This window comes from Microtus oregoni, unplaced genomic scaffold (assembly GCF_018167655.1).
Source record: "Microtus oregoni isolate MIOR12 unplaced genomic scaffold, Mior012 000040F_ref0000088, whole genome shotgun sequence".
NCBI classification, from domain to species: Eukaryota; Metazoa; Chordata; class Mammalia; order Rodentia; family Cricetidae; genus Microtus; species Microtus oregoni.
Window position 1 is genome coordinate 30,916 of NW_024543207.1, and position 27,966 is coordinate 58,881.

At 41.1% G+C, this 27,966-nt stretch overlaps 2 protein-coding genes across 2 annotated transcripts in view; one reads left to right on the plus strand and one right to left on the minus strand.

Moving 5' to 3' along the window:
• The window catches only part of LOC121433603 (EVI5-like protein), a 94,664-nt gene that overhangs the window by 27,733 nt on the left and 38,965 nt on the right, over positions 1–27,966 (minus strand). Inside the window, exons 2-7 of the mRNA XM_041632089.1 lie at positions 27,335–27,564; positions 9,377–9,566; positions 8,622–8,846; positions 7,826–7,900; positions 2,764–2,889; positions 862–1,005 (exon numbers count right to left, since the gene is read on the minus strand). Coding sequence (XP_041488023.1) covers positions 862–1,005; positions 2,764–2,889; positions 7,826–7,900; positions 8,622–8,846; positions 9,377–9,566; positions 27,335–27,564 — 990 coding nt within the window. The remainder of the gene's footprint in view (positions 1–861; positions 1,006–2,763; positions 2,890–7,825; positions 7,901–8,621; positions 8,847–9,376; positions 9,567–27,334; positions 27,565–27,966) is intronic.
• Positions 17,069–17,512, plus strand: LOC121433705 (ubiquitin-conjugating enzyme E2 D2B). Its single transcript, XM_041632215.1, has one exon. The coding sequence runs from the start codon at positions 17,069–17,071 to the stop codon at positions 17,510–17,512; it is 444 nt and encodes a 147-aa protein (XP_041488149.1).

The window sequence follows — 27,966 nt, forward strand, 5'->3', positions numbered from 1 at the left end:
TTTGTTTATGCTTCCATCGACAAAAACTAATCATTCAAAATAATACCAAGGTAAGCATTTAAAGATCTAAACTAAGAACTGGCAAACACTCTGCCAAGGGCCCGAGAACAAGTATGGTCCACTTGGGCTTCACAGCTGCTCTTCCTACCGTGCAGCCCACACCAGACACACGCACAAACAGGCAGGGCCGTGCTCTAAGAAAACAAACGGAGGACAGCTTTGATATGGAAACCAGAGCTGAGTAAGTAATGAACTATTGATTGCCAACTTCAGTCCTAACTAAATTAGATAAGTCACATAAACTGACAACCCAAGTGCCGCGGGAAAGCCTTCACTAAACTAAAGTTAGATGCAGTTTAACTACCGGAATCCTATAGTGCTGTGGAAAAGCCTTCACTAAACTAAAGTTAGACGCAGTTTAACTACCTGGAATCCTATAGTGCCGCGGGAAAGCCTTCACGGCAGAGAGCAGTTGAACTACAGGAATCCTGTCTCACTATGACAGCATCGACCGTGTGGGGGAATCCACTTCTCATTTACTCTCCCTGTATCTTTAAGGTGATGAAGACGATGAATTTGGAGAGAAGATCCAAAACCTAACTGCATATATCTGAATCCTGGACACAGTCCCAAGTCACGTAACATCCCTGTAAGCCTCAGCTCCCATCTATCTCCTAACAAATGGGCGTGGCCACAACCTAACCAGGAAGGTTGTTATGAGGGCTGAACGAGATTAACTCATGGAAGCATTGCCGTGGAGACACAAGGACAGCTCTCTCGTTCCTCCTTGTACCACCCTGCTCTAATTAACCCAATGATTCCTTTATTCTGTCCTTATTCCTAATCTGCTCATTAGCTTACCTCAGACATAAAGATATCGAATATCCTTGTTGCGACTGGTAATGGGAATGTTGTCAGAAAGATGGTCAGAAACCAGGATGACGCATACATTGACGTGTGGAAACTCTGAGACTGGAAATGTACAGAGAGCTCTGGAAGATGCTCCTGGCAGAGAGAAGAATTAGTTACAATAAAATAAACTGAGGATTTCAAGCCAGATTATCTGTAGGTAAGCCTACAGCAAACAGAAAGAAGATCAAGAATAACAGAAAAACGCAAATACAGAAATGAAACTTTGTCGTAAGCAGCAAAGGACAAAGCAATGACCTACAGCTGGAACATCAGGTACATCTTAACATTTGATTCACTAATAAGAAAAACTACATCATAGCCAAGTTAAACTTAAACCAAGTATCATCATCCAACCACTCACTGAGCAGCAAAGTAATAAAATGTTTATTTCTTTCCATCTTGTTGGTGAGTACAGCTATCCAATATCTTCTATATTTTTGCTATAATATTTCTTAGAAATTTCTAAGTAAATGCCATGCTGAAACTTTTAAGTACCATATACCATCAGCCATCAGTCTTTGCCTCCTACAGAGTAGGAAAAATACAAGATCTTCAACAATGTCTTAACTCCTAGCACATCAAGAGTGTGAGGTTTGTATCAACAAACAAAATTACTATTTCAGAAAACAGTTATCACATGATGTATTCTGGTTTTCTTAAAATGTAAAAACAATTTCATATCCCATTCTTCATACAACACAGGATTTCGTACTTCCAGAGGAAGTGGTTGAAAACTGCTCCGTGTGCCAAAACGACGACCCACACCTAAAACTCTTCGCATCCAGCTGGAACGCAAACAAAGGAGACCACTCCTACCTTCCTACTACAGGATAGCAAAGTAAGGTTATTTATTTTAAATGAAATTTAAAATTGAAGAAATAAAAATTAAATCCAGAAAAGTAAAAATTTCCAAAGATGTTTTCGCCGGGTATGGAGGCACACACCTTTAATCCCAACACTCAGGAGGTAAAAGCAGGCAGATCTCTGTGAGTTTATGGCCAGTGTGGGCTACATAGCAAGTTCTAGGCCAGCCAAGGCTACACAGTGAGGCCCTGTCTTTAAAAAACACTAATCAATTTGCACTTGACTGATCCCAGTCTTCCTTTCCTCTTCACCTTGACGTGTTGGCTTCTAGACAATCTCAATCTGAGGCTGGTCACATCAAATTATGGAAACATGCAAAAAAATCATTAGATTGGGGGCCAAGATGCAAAGAGAACGGAGGGAAGGAACATGACAGTGCGGAGTCTCCACAGTGAGCTGGCTCCCCACACGAGCACTCAGAACAGCACACAGCAGGAGCAGGAGCACAGCACCTAAGTACTCAGCACTCAGTACACAGCACCTAAGTACTCAGCACTCAGTACATAGCACCTAAGTACTCAGCACTCAGTACACAGCACTCAGTACACAAGCACGCAGAACAGCACACAGCAGGAGCAGAAGCACAGCACCTAAGTACGGCGCACTTGAGGCCTACGCTGAACGTTTCTAAGAGCCCCAGCATGACCAACTGTCACCATGGGATGAGATCACTGACTGCGTTCTCAACTGATGCTATGCTTCTTTAAATGTGTTTAAGAATTTTGCTTGCATTTACCTATGTGCACGGTGTGTGCCTAGTGCCCACACAGATCAAAAGGCGGCACCAGAACCCCTAGAACAGGAATTACAAACAGTTGGAAGCCACCACGTGGGTGCTGGCAATCAATCCAGGTTCTCTGCAAGAGCAGCAAAGGTGCTTTTAACCACTGACCCATCTCTCTCTCCAGCACTTGCTTCTATGATTCTGACGCAGAATTTGCTAAGATCACATTGAGAAAGGGGTAAAAAGGTAAAGCGAACATTTACCTGTATCATGCATTCAAACTGGTACATACAAAGGCCCAATTCTGCCATGCTTGGTTTAAAGAGTTCACGAAGTCTGTAGTCTTGCATTAATTTAACAAACACACAAAAAGCTTCTTCTTCTGGCATCTATTTTAAGAAGAAAAAATAGTAACACAGTTCAACATTTCCCAATACACAAGTAAGCCAAATCAAATTATAAACAAAGTACCACTCAATAACAAAGTTTCTTTTCATTTCTTTGAAGTGTATGTGTTTGCGTGATCAAGTGTTCACAGAGGCCAGAGGTCATCCCTCAGTGCCATTCCTTGGACTCCATACATCCTGTTGTCTTGAGACAAGCTCTCTCGGGTCCTGACTCACAGAGCAAGCCTTCCTAGCCGAGTGCACACATCACCACACTAGGCTTCTTTACGTGGACTCTGGATGCTGAATTAAGCCCACAGTGAGTGCTTTCAGCTGTCAGAGTGCAGTATAAAGAGCAATGGATAAGAATCAGGACGTTCCAGGCTTCCATTCTGAGAATCAGACAATGACTCTTGCAAATTCTGAGACTAACTGCCTCAACTTGTCTAATTCATTAACTTAATCAAATGTGTGTATGTGAATTTATACATGTACGTGTATATGTGCATACATACATACACACATACGTCTACGGTCATGCCACCCTAAATAGGACCTATTTCATCTAACCAACAAGTATTCATTTATACCTACATACTGTTCTCTTTCTAAATATAAGAACAGCAAGGAAAACATTTAAGCTTTACTCAAGAGGAGCTTTCTAAGATAAACAGGTTATGTGCCTAAATCATAGCTATGTCAGTGGTGATGAACGCTATGGAAAATAAACTGGAATAAGAGAATGCTGGGAAGACAAATGTTCTCTATGTAAGTCGGGAATGGACCTAAATAAAACAAATGAGGAAAGGAAATTCGAGACCATCTGAGAAAGAACAGTCTTGGAAGACAGAGAGTACGAAGGCCCTAGATAATGGTCCCATAGGCTCATATATTGAATGCTTGGTCCCAGTTAGTAGATCTAGAAAGGACTAGGAGATGTGGCCTTGTTGGGAAGAGGTGTGGCTTTGTTGGCAGGTGTGTCAACAGCCCACACCACGTTCTCTCTCCCCACTCTCCACCCTCCCCCTCACTTTCCTCCCCAGAGCCATAGCTGTCTGCCTGCCTGTTCCCACACTCCCCACCAGGATGGTCATGGACTCCGAAACTGCAAGCCCCATTTAAATGCGTTCTTCTATAAATTACCTTGGTCATGGTGTCTCCTGACAGCAACAGATGCTGGCATGCTTGGTCAGTAAGCAGGAGACACTAAAGTCAAGTTATCCCCTTGTATACAGTGAAACCTACACAAGAAGTACTTAACAGATGCCAAGCACAGAATATAAATTAATGAGATTAAGCTTACATTGCTTTTAAAAGTTTATGAGTAAAGGAGTTTAAAGAAGAAAAAAATGAAACCACACACACAGGCTCTGGAAGCCACACTGTAATTTTTTACTTTGCCCTTAAGACAACTGGAAAGCTTTGGGGATTCTGCACAGAAAAGACACACAATGTAATTACCAAAAGAACTTCTATGCTTTAAAATTATCTGCAACTGGGTTTTAAAAGTATAAATCACTAGGAAATATTCACTAAGAAAATAACTCAAAAGGCATTCAAAACTCAGGCAAAGCACCCACAAGGGTAGATAACTTTCTCAAAATAATACAGTTTTCTAATCTTCATTTATAGTCTGTGAATGAATTTCAAAAGAGGATGTCCCCCAAAGGTCTCTCAGTACCTCTTACTGAAGACAGTCACAGTTGTGCTGTGGAGACCATCCCCAATAATTCAAGTCCTAAAGCCCCACTGACACGTCAATGGCGCAAGAGGCACGAGATCCCAGATCTCCAGACTACACCGTTCTCTTAGTCCCTCTGCATCTCGATTTCCAAACTCCCACTCTGATGCTCTAAGGCATTCTCCAGGATTCCCATCTTTCCGAAGGTCCATCTGAAACACGCTGGGCCTCCACAGACTTCTGGGTCACTGTTCTACCAACTCCTTAGTCATCGGCACTGAAACAAATTCTAGCTTTTGACCTCCTTTCCTCCAGGGAGCATGGCAGGCAGTTACTATCTCAGCCTCCACAGCCACTCCAAAGGCTAAAATCAGTTTTCTACTTCTTGTGTGGCCATTTCTCCAAGACTGAAACACACTCTTGTGGAGGGGCAGGACTCGGAAGACTCAAGGCCTCTTACATAGCCTCCTGATGTTACACAATCAGGGACCAACTGGAGCAAAAGAAAACTTTGGTGTATAGCCACCTCACAGGAAACTCCAACTATGCAGCTCCACAAGCTGCAGCAACATGCACTCTTCAGGGAGGAAAACATTCATCTCTAGCATCTAGAGTCTAGACACTCAGCAGAGATGAATACTGTTATTTCAAAGTTAATATAAAAGAAAAAGGAACAGATTTGTGGTAAAAATCACTAGACTGATAATAATTGTATTTGACTTTAATAGTAAAAAGATCTACTACTGACAACCATTTATAAATCAGGACAATCAGGACTTTGTGGATGCTCTAAATACATCAATATTAATATAGCTACTTTTATGCCATATACATTATAGCCCAGATTTAGTTAACATGGAAAAATATCCTAGAATCACCACTGGAGTTCTTACTACACACGGTAAGTAGTAGCTAGCTTGTTCATACTGTGCCCTGAACGGAGGGATGGAGACCAGGGACAGAGCAAAAGAAGAGCAGGTGCACAGTGCGTATAAGGCCCTGGGCTCCATTCCCAGCACCTGAGCAACAGACAAACTGAAGAGAACGGGGATGAAGAAGGGAGTCCTGACACGGAACTTTTAAAGTCAGATAGTAAGGAAGTAAAATACCAGGAGATTTTATTCCCACTCTGCTTTCATCTACTCAAGATGGACAAAAGCCACTGAAGTTTTACTACATGCCTCACACGTGCTATACACCACGCAGACTCACACCTACAGAACTCTCGCAAAGCATCCAGACAAAAACAAGGCCATCTGAAACGGGAGTCTAAGCTCACAGGCTGAGTGCAGAACTGAGATACAAACCGCAGCCCACACACTTCAAATCAAGCCACTTTCAGGACTAAGTTCTGAGACTACATAAAAAGTTAAATAAGGAAATTTTCATCAAGGCTAAGAAGATGAATGTATACACCATTTCCCTTTCCAATTTTTTTTTTCGTGGTTTTTCGAGACAGGGTGTCTCTGTGGTTTTGGAGCCTGTCCTGGAACTAGCTCTTGTAGACCAGGCTGGTCTCGAACTCACAGAGATCCACCTGCCTCTGCCTCCCGAGTGCTGGGATTAAAGGCATGCGCCACCACCACCCGGCTCCCTTTCCAATTTTAATTGCCATATTCCTAAATTCTAGGAGCATGCTACCCAAACCACTCCCAAATCAGTCAATGCCAATGTTGTATCCCTGGGACAGTAAAGGCAGCTGAGTATGATATAAATAACAAGCTGATGGTAAAAGCCTTGTTAACCAATAATCTTTAAGAGGTGGAACCTAGTTTAGGTGTGGCTTTCTGGGACCAGGAGATAAAAACCTGTGCACCACCCAGGAGTGCTTTGTGTAGTTTCCCCCGTGGTCAAGCAGGGCCTGGATCTTCTGTGCCTGTGGCGTGAGTTTTTTAATATATTTTATTTATTATAAGAGTCTATCTTTAATCTAGCCTGGTTATTTCCATATCAAGGTAACAGCAACAGTAAGCCTATAGCTAAATGATATATAACACTCCTAAGTATATTTCCAAACATGTTCATAACGTAAATAAGATTTTGTAAGAAACTTTTATTCTTACTTTTGGTTGGAAAAAGATTACTCCCAATGAAATGTTGACAAGTAAAATTTTAAAAAAATGTAACAAGTTCTTGTAGAATATCTTGGTACAATTGTATATATTAAGAAATGAGCCAGGTGGTGGTGGTGCACTCCTTTAATCCCAGCACTTGGGAGCCAGAGGCGGGTGGATCTCTGTGAGTTCAAGGACAGCCTGGCCTACAGAGCTAGTTCCAGGACAGGCTCCAAAGCCACAGAGAAGCCCTGTCTAAAAAACCCAAAGGGAGGGGAGGGAGGGAGGGAGGGAGAAGAAAAAAAGAAGTAAGTGGGGTTGGAAAGACTGTTCAGCTGTTAGATCTCATCTTAGTTCGAGCCCCAGCACCATGTCGGGCAGCTCAGAAGTGCCTGTAACTCCACCTCCAGGAAATTCAGTACCCACTTCCAGCCTCCACAGGCACTACAGACATGTGCACAACCCCCCCCCCCATACACACACACACATAATTAAAAATAAAAATAAAATATTGAAAAACATAAGAAGAGGCAGAAGCTGGGGGAGCTAGCAAGATGGCTCATCAAGTAAAGGCACCTGTCAAGACCAATGGCCTGAGCTTCATTCCTGAAGTCCATATGGTGAATAAGAACCAGCTCCTGCAAGTGGTGTCTGATCTGCATACACTTGGGCACACACATAGTGTATGTAAAAAGTACTTGTAATTATTTTTCTTTTATTCGAGACAAGGTTTCTCTGTGTGGCTTTGGTGACTTCCTGGAAGTAGTGCTGGGATTTAAGGCATCACCACCACTGCCCAGCATAAGGGGCTGGGCCTGCAGCTCAGTGATACAGCATACAAAGCCTGGGTTCAATTTGCAAAGAAGAAGGAAGTAGGAGGAAGGAAAAAGAACAGAGGGAGGAAGAGGAGTGCAGGAGCTGAAATCTCATTTGGTGGCAAGAGTATTACTGTATGTCATTTTACTTTCAAAGTGCCAAAGTAAATCACTATGTACACTACGTTTAGGGAGATGACACAAATCTGCTTAACTCAGGAAAACCAGAGACGGTTTTTTAATTCTCCAGTTGACTTTAAGAAATGTAGACACATTTACAAGAGCTAGTTCCAGGACAGGCACCAAAGCTACAGAGAAACCCTGTCTCAAAAAACCAAAAAAAAAAAAAAAAATGTAGACACAGTTGCAGCTTGCAGGCGTGAACTCACCTGCATAAGCAACAGTCCCACTATGAAAGCACTGCCTTGACAGTAGCCAACCTCACGGTCCACCAAGGAGTAGGCCTGGAAAGTAAAACATGGTGTTCAAAACATTTCAACGTGTATATTCTATCTCCCTTCTCCAAAACCTAAAATTGGTGACACAGTTAAATTAAAAGTTCATTTATTTGTTCACAAAAGCTCTTGCTTACTTGTTACAGATGTTATTCTATAAATATTTAAAAAGCAAATGGTTTATTACATAAAATTTCTCTGGACAATTTCTCACTTAAAAATGGCAGCTCCTAAGAGCAAAGGAAATAAAGCAAGTCATACTCAGAAAAGCAACAGCTATCGGACAGAGATAAACACAGTACAGTGACGGCAAACAACAAAATTCAAATAACTTAAGAAACTGGTGGTATTTCACAGAGGAAAATGGGGGGGGGGAACTGTGAAAATGCAATATTAAAAAGGCAACAGTAAATTTTTAAAGGGCTGAGCACGCTTAACAAGTAAAGTCACTATCGCAGACCACAAGGTTGATGCATATGAAGTATCTACTCTCACACTGCAAAGGCCGGCGAGAGGAGATTAGTTTTTGTCAACTAACACTAAATAATGTGATAAATTTTTCAATTAGTTCTCCAAACTATCGACAATGAAGCATCAGAATTAAAGCAGAAAGTATACTAAAACTAAGTCTACCAACCAAGAACCTGAGTTCATGCTTCATTATGGAAACATGTAATATCAACCTCCTTCAAACTCACTTCACTTCAAAACATGAGTAACTAGCACTTACCTTCATCACGTTAAATAAAACCTCCTGTCCAAGGCTGTCTTTTTCCTTAAAAAAACTGTGCTCTGGGTAAGTTCGAGCAATGTCTCTTCGGATCAGTTTTTCACAAGGTGAAGTCATTTTCAGGAGTTCTGAATACTGGTCCTTAATTGACATACTCTGTGCGTTACATAAAAGCTGCCAAACGATTGCTCTGAAGTGGTGGGGTATCCCTTTACGAACAAGCTCCTGAAAATGAAAGGAAAACACAACGTAAATGTCTCACACTTGCTACCCAACCGCTCTGGGGTCTCAGAGTGTTTATAATTTACAAAGCTTGTTTACTAGCAAATACGAAATTCTTTAAAGAAGTCTAAGATGTGACCCTTGGGTACGTTCTGATCAGGAGGAGCTACAGAGCCATGGATAAACCGTAGTCTGACTGGGAATGTGGGGACTTAAGGACCTGTCAGTCCACTTATCAAAGGGCTGCTGGGGAGAAAAGGCAAATACTGATACAGAATGTCATGACTTCATTTCTGAATTAACAACATGGGAGTTTAACTGATTTCTAATAATAATAATAATTGTGAATATCTACAATTTCAGGATCCCTACAACAGCCCACAAGCACAGATGATAACCACATATAAAGCAAACCTGTTCGCAACATAGCTCCGAAATTCCTAGAATCCTTCTGCTTTTCCTAATTCCCTACTTAATCCACACCTGGTCCTCTCCAGGGTAAAGAAGAGAACTTCAGTGAAGAACGCAAATACCTTCACTTGCTTCTCTTTTTTCTTGCGTGCATCATCCCATTCATTCACAATTCTTCCCCAAAGAATCCAAGAGTCTTCTTCCAGGTGACTGAGGTTGCTGGAGGCAGAGGAACTTGATACAAGAGAAGAGCCACTGTTTCTTCTTGACCCATTCACAGATCTTAAAGACTTGCTATCCGTCTCTATCAAGCTAAAACAGAATTAAAACTGTTTAAGTATCATCTCACATAAAACTAGATGAAGTAGGGATTGCATTTAAAACTTCACTAAATAATTCGTCTTTAAAACATGGGTTTTAAAACATATTTAGTTAGTTGGTTAGTTTTCTGAGACAGGGTTTCTCTGTGTAGTCCTGACTGTCCTGGAACTCACTTTGTAGACCAGGCTAGCCTCAAATTTAGAGCTCCTCCTGCCTCTGCCTCTGCCTCTGCCTCCCGAGTAGATTGAAAGCATGCACCAGCAAGCTGGCTTTCAGATACAGTTTTAACAATTTTTGTTTGGTTGAAATCAGCACTGTTGTATTTTTTTACTATACACAGCAGTTTCAAACACTGAATTGGGAAGGTGTACTACACGCATTCTAGTACTATCAGCCCCATTATAATTCATATTCATTTCCACTGAGTTCAACGGGAGGCTCCTGACTCCACACGTGAGTGCACACACAGCAGAACAGACTCCCCGCACCCTCCTGACTCCACACGTGTGTTGCAGGAACCGTCCGTCCCTCCCACACACACATGTACACCAAATACTTTAAGAAAAAAACCAAGAAGGGAGCCCAGCACAGTGGTGTTCAACTACTCAGGAAGCTGAGGCAAGAAGTTCACTTAACCCCAAGAGTTTTTAAGACCAGCCTGGACAACACAAATGAAAACAGTTCAAGGACCAAGGAAATGGCTCAAGAGGTAACAGTACTTGCAGACGACCCGAGTTCAACCCCTGGGACTCACATGGTAGAAGTAGAGAACCAATTCCCACAAGTTTTCTTCTGATCTCCACACGTATGCCCCCTCCAATCAATCGATCAATCGATAGATAGATGTAACTTTAAAATGTTTTAAATTCTGATTAGTAAATGGGGGTGGGAGGAGGTGGCCCCAAGAGAGAAAGGACATATATTTGTAAAAGATTCAACAGAATCTACGGATTTACTAATCCTTAAATCCTACCAAGTATACTGTGTGACCAGACCTAAAAAGTAATGATCAACCAAATCCCTTCTTTTTTTTCCCTGTTTCACACATGTATAACTCATCTATACACACACACACGCGTGCGCACAGACACACACACTTACAAATATACATTGTAAAGATATGGCCAGACCAGGCCCCAATTCCTAGTCAGTAGTAACAGGATCACAGCAAGCACCCACTCTCAGTACTCCCTCGGCCCACAGTCCAGGTTAACCGATAGCATTGACCATCACTAGCTTGCTGTAAAGCTGGGGTTTTTCTCTTAAGATTCCTGTTGACTTCTGAGTTTGCAGCCCTGTCTTAGGCTCCTCTCTAAAGAAAGGTGATTAAGGGAATGAAAACCATCTATTCCATAAGTCATTACAATAGTAAGTCCCTAATTTCAATTGCAAACTCATGGGTTATAAATGAAGTCTAGGAAATGCACTATAAAAATATAAATTATAAATGGTTCAGATAGGAAGAACCTAAAATGTTTATTTAATTCACTTCAGTAAATTCTCAAGATCAATCATCTGTTTGGGGCATACAAATGTTCTCAGTACTATTTTAAGAAATATGAAAAGTGAGGCTGAAAAAGAAACATGAGTCGATTCCTATACCTTCTGGAAGTCAGACAGATTTATAATACATGCTACAGCCCTAATAGTATTTAGCCCACTGCAAGCACATTAAGCCAAAAGAATGTTATAATCTCAGAGTTTTGAAAACCCTGTACATTCTAGATATGCCACAATGTATGAAACCATATTATAAATTATAAAAACAATTTTTGTCCTTATTTGGAGAAAAATACTATATTTCCATAGCAACAATAATTTAAATAACTTTAAATTTTCCCAAATATTGTTATAAACGAAGCAGAAGGGAAGATAATGAAGTGGGCGATAAGCACCTGAAGAAGATTCGATGTCTTTAGACAATGCAGAAATGTAATTTAAACCACACCAACTACACATTAACACAGCTACAACTCTCAAGTCTCATCATACAAAATGTCAACCAGCACAGAGCGAATGTGACTCCCACAAACCAGTATCCGAAGTATAAAATGGACACGAACCTCCATTTCCTGGGACCCCACCAAACACTGCAGCAGACACAGCTCCCCCTTCGTGTGGGACCACAACCAGCCTGCAGGATACCCGCTTACAACTACACCCCATCTTTCTGTGTGCACAGGATTCCCTTGGATCTTGCCCGAAGCTGCTGCCTTTGCTCCTAGCCCACCTCTCTTCCTCTCTGCCACCCACTGACCTATGAAGCACTCCCTCAGTACCACGGAACCCACAGCTACCACACTCTTCTAAGACCCAGAGAAGGCAGCAGAAACCAAGGAATGGAGCAACACTCATTCAACAAAAACAAGACCAGATATCAACATCTACAGGCAACTCAAACACCCTAACCCCAGATGCCTAGACACAAACACAAATGGCCAAGCCAAGATGCCTCCAGCAGAACCCAGCAGGACATGAGAAAGGCAGGACTTCAAAGTAGCAATTATGAACATTTTTAAGGACCCCAAAGAGAATATGAGTGAATCCCTTAGTGAAGTCTATGGAGACACAAACAATAGAAGGAAACAAATAAAACTGTTCAAGACCTGAAAGTGCAAACAGAAGCATAAAGAAAACTCCAGTGGAAAAACACCTGAATCTCCATGGAAATTCTAAAAGCCAGAAGGGCCCGAGGGATGGATGTTCTACAAATTCTAAGAGATCACAGATGCCAGCCCATATGACTATATCTAGCAAAACTATCAATCACAATATATGGAGAAAGAAAATTTTCATAATAAAACCAAATTTAAACAGTTCCTATCTATCTTACCAATTCAGCTCTATAGAAGGTGTCACAAGAAAAGCTTCAACCTGAAGAGGTTACTCACACCCAAGAAAACACAAAGAATACATATTCCCAAACCAGAAAACCGAATGGAGGATGAAAACGCTACACTATAGCAACAAAATAAAAGGTATCTATAAACACTTCTCCCTGAAAACTCTCAATATTAATAACTCTCAATTTCCCCCAATAAAAAGGCATAGACTAACAAGATTAATTAGAAAGCAGGATCCACCCTTCTGCTGCATTCAAGAGTCACACTTTAATATCGAGGATAGATATTGCTTAGGGAAAAAAGATAGAAAAACATACTTTAAGCAAATAGAACCAATAGGTAAGCAGGTATAGCCATTTTAATATCTGACACAGTAAGCCTTCAAAACAAACTAATCAGAAGAGATAGGGAAAGAAGGACACAACATTCTCAAGGAAAAATCCACCAAGAGGACACTGCAATTCTAAACATGCATGCACCAAACACGAGGGCAGAAAAGAAAAGAAACACTACTGTAGTGGCATTTGTGTGTACTAATAAAACTTGAATAAAGGTCAGAAAAGTAAGAGCCACACTGGCCAGCCTTACAGACCACGCAGTGGAGACACACATCTTTAATACCAGTAGCCACAATGACACACACCTTTAATCTGAGTAGATACACTAATTTGCCACACAAACCAGGAGTGGTGGTGCACACCCTTAATCCCAGCCCTAGGGAAGACTATAAAACAGGAGGAGACAGCTCTCAGACACAGTCTCATCTGAGATTCCTGGAGGCAGGATTGCTATTTTGGACTGGCTGGCTGCTTTACTTTTCTGACCTTCAGGCTGAAGCCCAATTTCTGTCTCTGAGATTTTATTAATTGTGCTTCGCACTATTACAGCTAAAATCACACACGGATAGCAAGTAACTTCAATATCCACTCTCAGTAATAAGTCATCCAGACAAAAACGAAACAGAAATGTTGGAGTTTAATAACATCACAAACCAAATATACTTACCAGGTGTTCACCCCAACACCAAAGAATATGCTTTCTTCTCAGCAGCCCGTGGGACATTCTCCAAAACTGAACACAAGCAAATCTCAGCAGATACAAGAGAACTGAAGATACAAGAAAACACTCTGCATCCCATCAGACCACCACAGACTAAAGCTGGATGTCAATAACAGAAAATGTGTAAACTCATGGAAACTGAACAACACACTACTGAAAAATGGATCAAGACAGAAATCAAGAAGGAAATTAAAAATGTTTAAGAACTGAATGAGGTTGGGAGGTGAAACACCTTTAATCCCAGCACTCGGGAGGCAGAGGCAGGCAAACTATGAGTTTGAGGCCAGCCTGGTCTACAGAGCTAGTTCAGAATAGCTAGGGCTGTTACACAGAGAACTCTACCTGGGGGGTGGGGGCCTGAATAAAAATAAACACAAGCCAGGCGGTGGTGGCGCACGCCTTTAATCCCAGCACTCGGGAGGCAGAGGCAGGCGGATCTCTGTGAGTTCGAGGCCAGCCTGGTCTACAAGAGCTAGTTCCGGGACAGGAACCAAAAGCTACGGAGAAACCCTGTCTCGAAAAATCAAAAAAAAATAAAAAATAAAAAAATAAACACAAAACTATGGGTGTCATCTGTTGAAATAGGGAGCTGCGTCCCCGCCACCCGGCTACCCGCACGGCTAGCTTTATACCCGAAATAATTACACGGAAACTGTATTCTTTTAAACACTGCCTGGCCCATTAGTTTCAGCCTCTTAACCCATTTCTAATAATCTATGTAGCATCACGAGGTGTGCTTACCAGGAAAGATCTTAACCTGCATCTGTCTGGACTGGGAGAATCATGGCGACTCACTGATCCAGCTTCTTTCTCCCAGAATCCTGTTCAGTTTTCTCCGCCCACCTAAGGGTTGGCCTATCAAATGGGTCTAGGCAGTTTCTTTATAAATAAGAAATCACTCCCACATCAGTCATCGAGGTAGTCCTAAGAGGCAAGTTTCATAACACTAAGTGCCTTCCTAAAAACCACGGGAAAGATCTCATCTAAGCAAATTAGTAGCAACTTAGAAAGTTGTACAACAGAAAGAAGAAATAACACCCAAAAAAGAACAGACAGCAAGGAATAATCAAACTCAGAGTTAAAATCATCCAATTAAAAATAAACAAATACAAAGTTTAAGGAAAGAAAGAATTGGTTTGTGAGAATACTCAGTAAGATAAACACTTTGCCAAATTAACTAAATTGTGGAGAGAGAAGATCCAAATTAACAAAATTAGAGACCAAGAGGGACATAATAACTAACAGACACTGAGGAAATCCAGAGAATTTTAAGTACTTAATTTAAAAACCTGAACTCCACCAAATTGTAAAACAGGCCACCTACCAAAGTTAAATCAAGATCAGATAAGCAATTTAAACAGATCTATAACCCCTGGTGAAATAGAATCAGTCATTAAAAGTTTATCAACCAAAAACGCCCAGGGCCAGAAGGTTTTAGTGCAGAATTCTACCAGACTTTCAAAGAGTAAACACCAATATTCCTCAAATTATTACCCACAAGAGAACAGAAGGAATACTGCCCAATTCATTTTATGAAGCAAGTTACTTAAACCACATAAAGACCAATGAAAAAGATAATATATGTTCAATTACCCTTATGAACATAATGTAAAAATTCTCAATAAGTGCTTTTATTGCAAACTAAATCCAAGAACATACCAAAAAGATTATTCACAATTATCAAGTAGGCCTCATCCCAGACAGTCAGGGATGATTCTACACATGTAAATTGATAGATGAAATCTACCATAAAACAGACTAAAAAGCAAAAACCACATAATCATCTCATTAGATGGAAAGGCCTTTGACAAAAACCAACATGGGTTCCATTCCCATGGGACTAGTGCCCTGCCTGCATAAAATGCTAGTGCAATAGTACAAACGTTGTGGACCAACTCCATGAGATGGAACCCAAGCCTGACACTGCTCTAATAGTAGATAGGCCACAGGCCCACAGGAAAACCAAACACTTGTTCTACTAAAGTAACATAGCAACAGAATGAGCTTTCACGACATTCTGTTGCGCATACAGATCAGTGTTCAGTATCAGAGAGGCTTCCTTGCAGTAGACAGAACTAACACAGAGACCCAACCTGGATAATGTACAAACAGTGAACGACCCTGGACACTCAGTCCTGAATGGGATGTCTTCAGTGCTACATGGAAAAGGAGGCAGAAAGACCCACAGGGCTTGTGCACTGTCAGCACGCAGCGAAGTCTGCACTGTCCAGGTCAGATAAGGTCCCCGAGCCGAGAGGTGTCGTGAACATGATCTCCAACCCCTAGCCTAGAAGTTGTCTCCCACTGACATCAGTTTCCTACCACGGGCTCTCACTAGTTAGATGACCCACACCTAGGGGAGCGTCCATGCTCAGCACTAGGTGGCCAACACTAACTAACAATGGTATTTTATGATTTTTTTTGTCTCATGCTGCTTTGAGCATTTTTTTGTTATCTTCCTGGTTTTTTTCTTGTGTATTATGGCTTCCAATTTTGTGTTATTATGGGTTTTGTTTTTATATCTGTGTTTCTTGTGCTTTTTAGTTTTTGCTGTTTATTCTGATTTGATTTTTTATTCGCCTGTTTGTTTCCTAAAGAAAGCGAGAAGGGGGCTAGAGGGATTGCTTGGTGGTTAAGAGTACTGCCTGCTCTTCCAGAGGTCTTGAGTTCAATTCCCAGCAACCGCATGGTTGCTCACAACCATCTGTAATGAGACCTGGTGTATATGCAAGCAGGCAGAACACTGTATATATAATTAATAAATAAATATTTTAAAAAGAAAGCAAGAAGGCATAGAGTTGACACTGAAAATGTAAATGCCTTTTATTACTGCAAACTTTCCAAAATGTTTAAAATTATTTGAATTACTTAGTGAAAGATTATTTTGGGTGAGAGGAGGTGTGAACACTTATCTGCACTTGGAATTCTCTTAAAAATTCTTTTAAAAAATAAAATAAAATTCTTTTGTTAAAAAATGAAGAAGTCCTCTGTCTGAGATCAGAAACATTTGTGGAATAGGTGATACATCAAGTCTCTTCTCAGAGAACTGCATTCATCCACGGTTTGTTCAAAGAAAACCAAGGGTAATTTGGTAACCTGGAGACAGCTGCATCACGACATCATAGCACAATACATTATGACTTTATGATGATGGTGATGTTACAAAAGAAAAACCCTACTATGCTACCAATCACATCATCCCCGACCAACTGTCACCCTCCCAGGCTGTCCCGTCCGCGTCGGTCTGTGGCACCAGGCTGCGGCCAGGCTGTCGGCACGAGCCCAGGCAGGGGCTCCGGCGGAGGGATCCGCGGAGGCGAGGCTTCGGTCTCTTCGGTCTCGGAAGAAGAGACCGCTTCTGCGGCAGCACAAAGGGGGCGGCTGCAGGGTGATGTGCCAACCGATGTGAAGACAGATATTGCGTCCACTGTGGCTGGACCGGAAGCTGAGCAGGCCTCGGCCCTCTGCACATCCTGCCGGGGCCAGGCCAGAACTGCCCACCTCCTTCGGCAGCTGATCCACAGCTGACAAGGCAACCTCGGGCCCTGCCTCTTTCCACCAGGGGCCCACCAAGACAGCCTTCCGCCCACCATGGCTCTGAAGAGAATCCACAAGGAACTGAACGACCTGGCGCAGGATCCCCCAGCACAGTGTTCCGCAGGTCCTGTCGGGGAAGACATGTTCCACTGGCAAGCTACCATCCTGGGGCCGAATGACAGCCCCTATCAGGGCGGAGCATTTTTCCTGACGATTGATTTCCCAACAGAGTACCCCTTCAAGCCACCTAAGGTCGAATTTACAACAAGAATTTATCATCCAAACGTCAACAGTAACGGCAGCATTTGTCTTGATATCCTTCGCTCACAGTGGTCTCCAGCACTGACTATTTCAAAAGTGCTTCTGTCCATCAGCTCCCTGCTGTGTGACCCCAACCCAGATGATCCCCTCGTGCCTGAGATTGCTCAGATCTACAAGACAGACAGGGAAAAGTACAACAGAACAGCTCGGGAATGGACTCAGAAGTACGCCATGTGACTAAAGAGATTATTGGATATCCTCTACACGTCAAGGCTAGGGGAACTCGGAACGAGAAGGCCTTCTGGTTCCCACTGGACTGTTTGCTATGAACCACGCTGCACCTGCTTCATCCTTCCCGGTGCAGGTTCTTCACCTGACACAGTACTGCTGCAAGCTGTACTTCTGTACCAACACTGTCTCCTAGCACAGTAACCAAGATGTGAGATTAAAAGTTTTCCTCATTGACTTAATGTGAATAGCCACAGTGTGAGGGGTGGTGGTGCACCACACTGCTTAGAAGGGGTAAAGCTCCATCAGCCGGTAGGAGACGGTGAGACTGCTTTTAAGTGGAAGCCATTTAAATTTTAAAAAGTTATGAAAAGCTGGGTGAATAATGTGAAAGTTTCTGTATTCATTTTATTCCATAACACCTAGAATTAGATGAACCCTAAAACCAACCAGATTAAATCCAACCCACCTCCGGTATTTTAAGGTCTAATTGGTCAAGAAAAATAGATTGGTGCTATTAGTCTATAAAGTGTGATTGGCTTTGTTCCCAAATTCTTTATATCCCGACTCAACCTCCTTTCTTTCAGTCTTTCTCTCCATGTTCCTTGGTGTATTTGTGGTTTCTCGGTAGAAACATACAGATCACTAATAGTACTTATTTTTCTTATGTTAACTGCTTAATCCATTTGGATTTAAGGGTAAAAATTCCATTTGATGAAAAAAACTCTGTATAAAGACCCAATTGCTCCTTTGTAGCTTGTGCATTAAAAAATGATTAATCTATGTAATAAACCAACTCCTCCATCATTACATAAATGTTAATTTGTGTAATAACCAACTATTCCAGCCACTGCATAAATGTTAATCTGTGTAGTAAACCAACTATTCCAGACATTGCATAAATGATAATCTGTGTAATAAACCAATTGTTCCAGCCATTACATGTTAATCTGTGTAATAAACTATTTCAGCCTCTGCATAAATGTTAATCTGTGTAATAAACTCTATTCCAGCCACTGCATTATTGTTAATCTGTGTAATAAGCCAACAGTTCCAGACATTGCATAAACGATGGTCTGTGTGATAACTGTTCCAGCCCCTGCATAAATGTTAACCTAACAGCCCCAGCCACTGCCTACATTTTGTGTGAGTAGGTATTTTCGCTTTAAGAACCTTATTTGGTTGAAATTAGTAGATTTTTCATTCAGTCTTTACATGCTTTTATTTAGATCGATCACATTTTCAAATCATGAAACAACTTCAGTTTATAACTAAAAAGACACCTTAAAAGTAATTTTAGCCAGGCATGGTGGCGCATGCCTTTAATCCCAGCACTCAGGAGGCAGAAGCAGGTGAGTCTCTGTGAGTTCGAGGGCAGCCTGGTCTACAGAGTGAGTTTCAGGACAGCCAAGGCTACACAGAAATACCATCTCAAAAACAGAAAAAAAAGTAATTAAATATGATAGAGGCATAAGTTTATAGCCTTATGAAATAACATATAGCCTCTGAGGAAAAAAAGCTTAAATAAGAAACCTGCTTTGTTAATGAAACTAAGTTGCATTATACCCAAACCTCATGGCATTCTTTGGTACATACATAAAACACAATAACAATACTGGTACTGAGTTTAAAAAAAAAAAAAGAAAGAAAACAACACCATTGTACAGTTAGGATGTCTCCATAATTACTTTGCACTAACTTACTGGATGTCCACCCAATTTTATATTATGCTGTGTATGTAGCTTTTGGTGTGTGCGTGCGTGCTGTATGTAGCTTGTGTGTGTGTGTGCGTGTGCACATGAGCATGCTGTGTGTAGATTGTGTGTGTGTTATTTTGAAGTCTTCCCCCATCCATACTCTAGTAAAACCTTGAAATAGGTCAACTGTATGTTCTTTTCCTAATGTAACTGAAAAACAAAGCCAGTCTTCAGTCGTGTTGATGTTCTCTAGGCATTAGGTTCTTAAAAATGAATCTTTATACAAAGCTGAATAAATCCCAGTTTTTAATTGCCATGAATAGAGACAAAATAGAAACTATGTTGCTGGCTTGCATACTGACTACACTAAACCCTCTTATCATCATTTTAAAGTATACTACTACCTTTGTAAAAGGGGAAAAGTAATCCATTATAAAGCAGCCTCAGGGCAGATTCCAGAAGAAAAGCATTGCTTACGTTTTGTTTGATTTTGGTTTTGGTGTGTGAGTGTGGAGAGAACGTCGCTACACAATTTAACTGCCTCTGCAGACCTTCCAGTGGGACAGACCTAGGCTAATAGATGCATGCATGCATGTACACCTGCTTGCCTGTGCTTATGTGCACGTGTATTTTTAACCAAATTTTAAGCAAATTTTTAAAGTTTAAAATTTATATGATAATAAAAAGATATTTTTGTACACTTGTACATTGTTTTAAGCCAGTTTTTATATGCATAAGAGCCAACAACTAAGCTGAGCGGTAGTGGCACACTCCTTTAATCCCAGCACTTGGGAGGCAGAGGCAGACAGCTCTGTGAGTTCGAGGCCAGCCTGGTCTACAAGAGCTAGTTCCAGGACAGGCTCTAAAGCTGCACAGAAATCCTGTCTCGAAGAAAAAAAAGGAAGGCAGGCAAAAATATCAAGTTTCCAGTGTGGCAAAATATACCTGCAATTTCAGTACTGGGAGGCTGACATAGGAGGTCACAAGGTCAAGGCCAGTTTGAACCACGCAATGAGACTGTCTCAATGCTCGTCCTCCAAAAAAACAAAAAGACAAAAAAAAAAAAGTTTAAAGAAAAGAAAATGTAGATCTAATGTAGCACAGCCAGGCACTGTGGCACACATCTGTAATCCCAACACTGTTCAGGTCAGCCTGGTCTGTGGTGAGTACTAGGCCAGCAGGGCTCTGTGTGAGACTGCACAATGAATGAATGAGCCAACAGTCATGTGTCTTGACTACACAGTGTATTATGTGTGTATTTATAAATCCCACAGCAGTGCAGCATTCAGGCCTTCAGGTCCACTCACTGGACCTGCAAGATGTGTGTGGTAAATGCAATACACAAGCAGGCCACTGTTAACTCTGATGCTGCATTTGTCTGTGCGCCTTTTCTGTTTAGATAAATTCTAACTACGTTACTTATACAGTGTGTAGGTTTAGAGCCCGGAAGGTTGCATACGCACACTTTAACGCTCACACGTTAGGAGACATCCAACAGTGTTTTCCCTAGGTCTGTCATCTAATGATAATTCTATTTAGACACGGCATTCAAGAAAGCCTTAATATGTAGGCTTTATAAAAATATATAATTAGAATCATCTCATTTATTACTGTTAAATGGGTGAATAACTTTAAAATGCCCCCAAAACAGATGACCATGTAATTTCAACATAATTAAGAAATTACAGGGGCTGGAGAGATGGTTCAGTGGTTAAGAGCATTGCCTGCTCTTCCAAAGGTTCTGAGTTCAATTCCCGGCAACCACATGGTGGCTCACAACCATCTGTAATGAGGTCTGGTGCCCTCTTCTGGCCTGCAGGCATACATATAGACAGAATATTGTATACATAATAAATAAATAAATATTTTTAAAAAAAAAAGAAATTACAATAGTGACAGAGGACAAACTTAATGAGCCTGGAAACTGGGATGCAGCGTCACTGGAAGTCTGTGCCACAGAGACGGTCCTATAAAACTAACTTACTTTGTTTACCACACATCCTACATGAAGTAGAGAATCGGGAAATACTATAAAAGGGAGGATAGTTTAGGTTTTATCTCTAACAGATGAACTTTGTATCTTGGGTTCTGAGAACTGAGCAGCACCAAGACTTTACCTTTGTCAGGAAAGTGTATCAGCACGGGCTTCATGGGACTTATAGGAACAGCAGTTTTTGGGCTTTTATTAGGTTTGTTTTGAAAGTAGAGGTTGTTTACTTTGTATATGTATACCTTCAGGCAAAAAGACATTAAAAACAAAAACCCTGTGTAACACTGTAACTGAAAAGTACAAAGTAGTCCTCAGCACCACTCTCATCCTACCCCAACCTGCAGCTGGCAACCAGGCTGCCCTGAGATCACTGCTGCTCAGCCCTAGAGAAACTCCTTTCTGCTGTGTGTATGTGCGCGTGCATTAGTGTGTGTTAGCCTAAGTGACTACTAAATGCTCAGCCATAAATGGAATATCTCTAGGACCTCCCCTAAGGCACAGGGAACATCACAGAAGGGCTACGAGGGCAAGGGGAGTCACTTTCCTCAGTGGTCAGTTGCCCATATGCCAGGGAATAAGCCACATTCATCCTCATGTGAGACACCCTGGTAGATGAAGAAACTGTCTGGGGAAAAGGATTTTAGACGTGAGATGAGGAGGAGGTACATACGCATGGTCGAGCTATAATACATACATGGATGAAACTCTCAAGGAATTAAAACAGTATCAACAGAAGAAAAGTTTTCAGGAATCAATATTTGTGCCTTGACGCACTTGGAAGACGTCCTTATAGGCGGTGCCAACAGCAGTGTGAAACACAAGCCTAAAGTTCAGAGAAGAAAAAGGTAAAGACCACAGAAATTTGGCAACTGAGATTTGGCTCACTGTTTCCTGTGGTTATCAGAGCAAACACAACAGAACCAATCAGCTCGCCACCTGGGGATCTGCAAACCGCTAAGAGTTCATGAAGAACTAAGGCGGGAAACGTATGGAAAGTTTTCTAACTATTCTGGCAGTAACCACAGAGTCTTATCACAAAGTGAACAGTGTTTCCAGCATGGGGTTCCAAGGTCTCTAATATCACAACAAAACAAGATGTGAAACAGGCTGGCAGAAAGGAAATCACCTGTCAACTAAATGGTCGGCAAATCAGTAGAATCTGGCTCATTAAAGTCTACCTGGGTCTGCCCTAACAAATAGAATTTATTTTGAAAAAAGGGTAATTCATAAACAACGGGTATTTATTGTTCAGAGTTCTGAAGTTGGGAAGTCCAAAATATAAGCACTAATATTCAAATCTGGCGAGGACATTTCTAACTAACAGTGCCTTCTGTTAACGTGTTCACATGACAGATGCTGCCAAAACTCCGTAAAGTCTCTTTTTTAAAAAGCATTAATTCAACCCATGAGAACAGAGCTTTCCAAAGGTCTGACTTTATTATATTTCAGATTAGGTTCAACATAAGAAGGAGTTTTGCAGTCACAAACATTCAGATCAAACAAAACTACATGCCTGACTCACAGGGGTCACATGCTTTCCTGGTGACACATAAAATTCCTCTCTAATCAATAAAAAAAAAAATAACAGAATTAACACAAAAGAAGTGCAAAAATGATAGATCTGAAAAACCAATTTCTTTGCTTTGTTTCTTTAAAATGACAGCTCCAGTCCAAGATTCTTTACAGAAAGAACTGAGGAGTAAACCAGCCATCCTGAGCCAGGAATGACAGCCGACACCTGTAACCCCAGCATGAAGAAGCTTGAAGCTCGGTTAATGAAGATTCAGAGACAGATATTGGGGTTCAACCCGAAGACCAGAAAAGCAAAGCAGCCAGCCTCTGGCTCTTACCTCGACCTCAGCCCAAAAAATGGCGATCCTGCCTCCAGGAATCTCAGAATGAGGCTGAGCCTAAGAGCTGTCTCCTCTCATTTTCTAATCCTCTCTAGTTCTGGATTAAGGGCATGCACCACTATAGTCTGGTTTCTATGGCAAGCTAGTGTGGCTACTGGGATTAAACGTGTGTCACTGATGCCTGGTCTGCAAGGCTGGCCAGTGTGTCTGTTTTACTTTTCTGATCCTCAGGCAAGCTCTATTTATTAAACATAAATATAAAATATAATATGCCACTACAGAGGCTGAGGCCTGAGTTGTTACCATGACTTTATGACCAGCCTCTTACATTACACAGTAAGTTCTAGAAAATTCTGAGCTACGGTGTGAGACTCTAAATAAAATCCTGCCTTCACAATAGAGAGAAAAACAAAAAACTTAAAAACCAAACCAATTCAAATGAAGTGGTGTTTTTCCTGTTGTATACATGTGTGTGTGTGTATATATATATATATATACACACATACATGATGTATTGTTATTTACATATATGTGTACACACACAGCTAGAGAGATGGCTCTGTTTTGCTTGAAACCTTTTCATTTATTAATGAATTTTGCTGGATATTTTATAGAGAGTATCCTTAAGGAAACTGAGGTAATGCTGGTTTTTTAAGTTCTTAAGTATTTAATGAACATTAGACCATGGAGACCAGACTGTACAGAAATATAATGCAAGTCACTTACACAATTCTAAAAGTCCCAGGCAGCAGCTACATCTTGAAAGTTCAAAAAGTGACTAATTTTTATAATATATTATTTTATTTATTTAGATTTTTTTATTTTGAGACTGGTTCTGCTTTATAACCCAAGCTGACCTAGAACTTATGGTGATCCTTCTGCCTTCAAAGTGCTAGAGTTACAAGCATGGTCCAGCACATAGAGCTACTTTCTTCAATTCAAACAAGTCATTTCAAAAAAGAAAACATCATTTTAACACGTACTCAAGTTTTCTTAAAATTAACGTTATATTACTTTTTTCAAAACAAGCCTTCAAATTCTGGTATAGTAAACAGTTTACACCTAGCAGCAAGTCTAAGTCAGACGAGGCGCACTGCAGTGCCCAGCAGCCGTGGGGTCAGTGCTAAAACACTAAGCAGTGGAGCTCTAATGTGGACAGAGACTCATGGTAATTATATTTTAAAAACAAAAGTATACCTCGTATAAAAATGGTTCTGTTTTATCACTGTAGTATCTCTCTCCTTGAAGGATATGCTAAATAGGAAAACTGAAGTAAGTAAAAGGAAATAAAGATGGTTGAAACAAAACCTTAAATCAAATAGGTAATGTCAGCTTTTTAAAACACTACTATCGCCCTGAACTAAAATGTCCGCTTTAAAACAATACTATTCCCTGAACTAAAATGTCAGCTTTAAAACAGTACTATCGCCCCTGAGCTAAAATGTCAGCTTTAAAACACTACTATCGCTCTGAACTAAAATGTCAGCTTTAAAACACTACTATCCCCTGAACTAAAATGTCAGCTTTAAAACAGTACTATCGCCCCTGAGCTAAAATGCACCATCACACTTGAGACTCACCTCAAATTCATCTCTGCCAAGGCCTTTGTATTCTTAATATGAAAAACACATTTTAACACAAACCAAAAAAAAAGCTGTCCTATTTTAACCTAAGTCTATCAATTATTAACTTTCTTCAAACAAATCTTTGATATTGGACTAAACCATTTCTTCAAATTTTTCTGAGGTTGCCACGTACATTTACTTTTTTAAAGAAATAGTTGCAATAAAACCATGTAAAGGAAAATAATTTTCTATTCTCATGTTTCTTACATTTTAATTTTCTAAAATATTGCCCCCATTTTTGTGTCTCTTAAATCAGACAGTTAAAGACACAATTAGAGTAGAATCTCCACGTGGGAAGGGAACCAATCACATATGCTTAAGAACAGTGTCTTACACTGTGGTATCACAGGCAGCAATTCTGTCAATTACTTTTTCTTTAGACTTGTAAAACACACAACTTCCTTACCAACTCCTGCAGAGGCCAGAGAAATGATAGAGTGGCCAGCAAAACGGGGTGGGGGATGTTAGGTCTTCAGGTATGACACTTTATTTGGGTTGTTGTTGTTGTTGTTTTTAATAAAAGTAAATATATCTTCCCTCTGGGCCTTTTGAAAAGTCAAAGCTCACAGTGACGCATCTCCTAATCTTTTCCAAGACAGTCCCTCCAATTAGGGACCAGCATTGAAATATATGATCTTGTAGGGCATTCTCAAACTACCACAGGAGACTACATCTGATTTCCAAACCTATTACAAAACTATAATAAATAAGGCAATACAGTACAACCTTAAGACCAAATAATAGATGAACAGAACAAAATGGAGTACAGACACAGACCCAACATCTGTAAACAACTGACTAAAGTGTCTAAGTAGTTATGGAAGAGTAGCTGATCAGGCAAAGAAAAGAGCTGGATGTGGCCCACGCCTTTAATCCCAGCACTGGGGAGGCAGGGGATCTCTGGGAGTTTCTGGACAGCCAGAGCTACACAACAGAGAGGCTCTGTCTCAAAGAAATGAAACAAAAATAAAAGAGAGTTATTTTAACCAATGCTATAGAACAACCAAACATGCACACAGCTGTCTGAAACTCCAGTTCCAGATCCAAGGCCCTCTCTGACCTCAATGAGCATCAGGCATGCATGTAGTATACATACATACATACATACATACATGTAGGCAAAACATTCATACCCATCAAATAAAATAAAAATAAATCTTAAAAAAAATTCTCAAACTCTGGTCTTGTACACATACAAGTAAATTCAGTATCAACTGAATCCAAGAGTTTGAGGGGAGCCACAACTATCATGAGGAGTCATCTCTCTTAACAACAACAACAAAGTAAAAGTAGAAGAAAATACAGAAGACAGTTTACATGAACTTGGGTTACCAAATGCACAATCCACGGAAGTACAACTGTAAGCTAGTCCTTCATCAACATTTAAAACTAGATGATGAGAAGTAAGCTCGGTCAGGAAAGCCTTTGCTATGCACACACAAGGATCTGAGTCTGGATCCATCTATTACCCACAACAAAGCTCGGCATGGGGCCGATGCCTGCAACCCCAGTGGAGGGTGGGAAAGGGAGGACACTCGCAGGCAGATCCCTGAACTTCCTAGCCAGATAATCGATAAACTTCAGGTTCAGTAGACTGTGACCCAAAAAAAATAAAAGTGGAAATCACCAGAGAAGTCAACATCAATCTCTGGCCTCCACCTCCAAACACACACCTCCATAAATGTGTACCCACAACATACACACATCACAAATACACAAACTTAACTTATTCAAAAGATATTTTTAAACATTTTTAAAATTATTTTTATTTGGGCTGGAGAGATTGCTCAGAGGTTAAGAGCACTGGTTGCTCTTCTAGAGGTCCTGAGTTCAATTCCCAGCAACCACATGGTGGCTCATAGCCATTCAAAATGAGATCTGGTTCCCTCTTCTGGCCTGCAGACATACATGCAGGCAGAACACTGAATACATAATAATAAATAACATTAGTAGGAAAATACAAATTAATTTGCATGCACTATTGGAACTGGAGAGAGGGCTCAAAAGCTAAAAGCACTGGCTGCTCTTCCGGAGGGCCCAGGTTGAGTTAAGTTCCTAGCACCCAGTTGACAACTTACAACCTCTGTAACTCCAGTTCCAGGCAATCCAATCCCTTTCCTGACTTCTGCAGGTACATGATGATCAGACATACATGCCAGCAAAATTCATACACATAAAAGTAAATGAATCTTTTTTTAAAAAATGCACTAGCTGGGCGGTGGTGGTGCACGCCTTTAATCCCAGCACTCGGGAGGCAGAGGCAGGTGGATCTCTGTGAGTTTGAGGCCACCCTGGTCTACCAAGTGAGTTCCAGGACATCTAGGGCTATTACACAGAGAGACCCTGTCTTGAAAAACCAAAAAACAAACAAACAAACAAACAAAAACAAAAAACAAATAAAAAAAAGTAGGGATGGAAGCATAGGCCAATGTATCAAGGTCTGGGGACTCAATCCCAGACCTGTAAAACAAAAATGATAGTTTTGCCTTAATAATTCATAAAATTCAAGAAGGATTTAGAGTCTGCTATACTAAGAGAATGAATCTCAAGCACTATTAGCTAAAGGTAAATCTTTGTCTTAGACTAAGTAATTCTGGAAAACAAGGGTCAGAAACTAGGAAACTATATGATAACCAAGAAGAGAAATGTCCAGCAATTTCACTCACCGATTCTGTTCCTCCAGCTTAGCCAGGAGTTCTAAGTCGTCTGGACTCAACTTTGAAGGGGAGGCCGGCGAAAGCGCTGGTGTTGACAGTGTGGTGGACGAGGATGTCGTGTGTGATGACGCAGATGGACTGGCCACCTGACTGGCCATCTGACTGACTGTATGCGAGACTGTGTTCTTCACCCATGAGAGAGTAGAGCTCAGCTTCTCCGCCACCTTGTCTGTCGCCACCTGAGGACAGAAGAGAAAGCACATTTTAGTTGTGTTGTGATCGATGTGGGATGCCCCTCTGTATGCTGTGAATATGGTTTGTTATCACTGGTTAATACAGAAGCTAATGTAGCCAACAGCCAGGAAGAAGGCGAAGTCTGGGAGACACCAGCAGTCGCTAGGGAAGCAAGCTGTGAGGTGACAGTCACGAGACTCACTAATGGAAACGAGTTAACTTAAGTTGTAAGAACTAATTAATGTCCGCTATGTTCAGCTAGTCCGGATTTATCCCATGCTTTTTCAGACCCAGGCCAGCTGGCCTTGGTGAGTTCCTGATAGAACATCCCCATTGTCTCGAACTCAAGAACAATCGCAGTGGGTTTTTGATCCTACTGCACGTACTGGCTTTGGGGGAGCCTAGGC

Excerpts from the sequence above, each read along its gene's own strand:
- LOC121433705 (XM_041632215.1), top strand. The coding sequence starts at position 17,069 with ATGGCTCTGAAGAGAATCCACAAGGAACTGAACGACCTGGCGCAGGAT.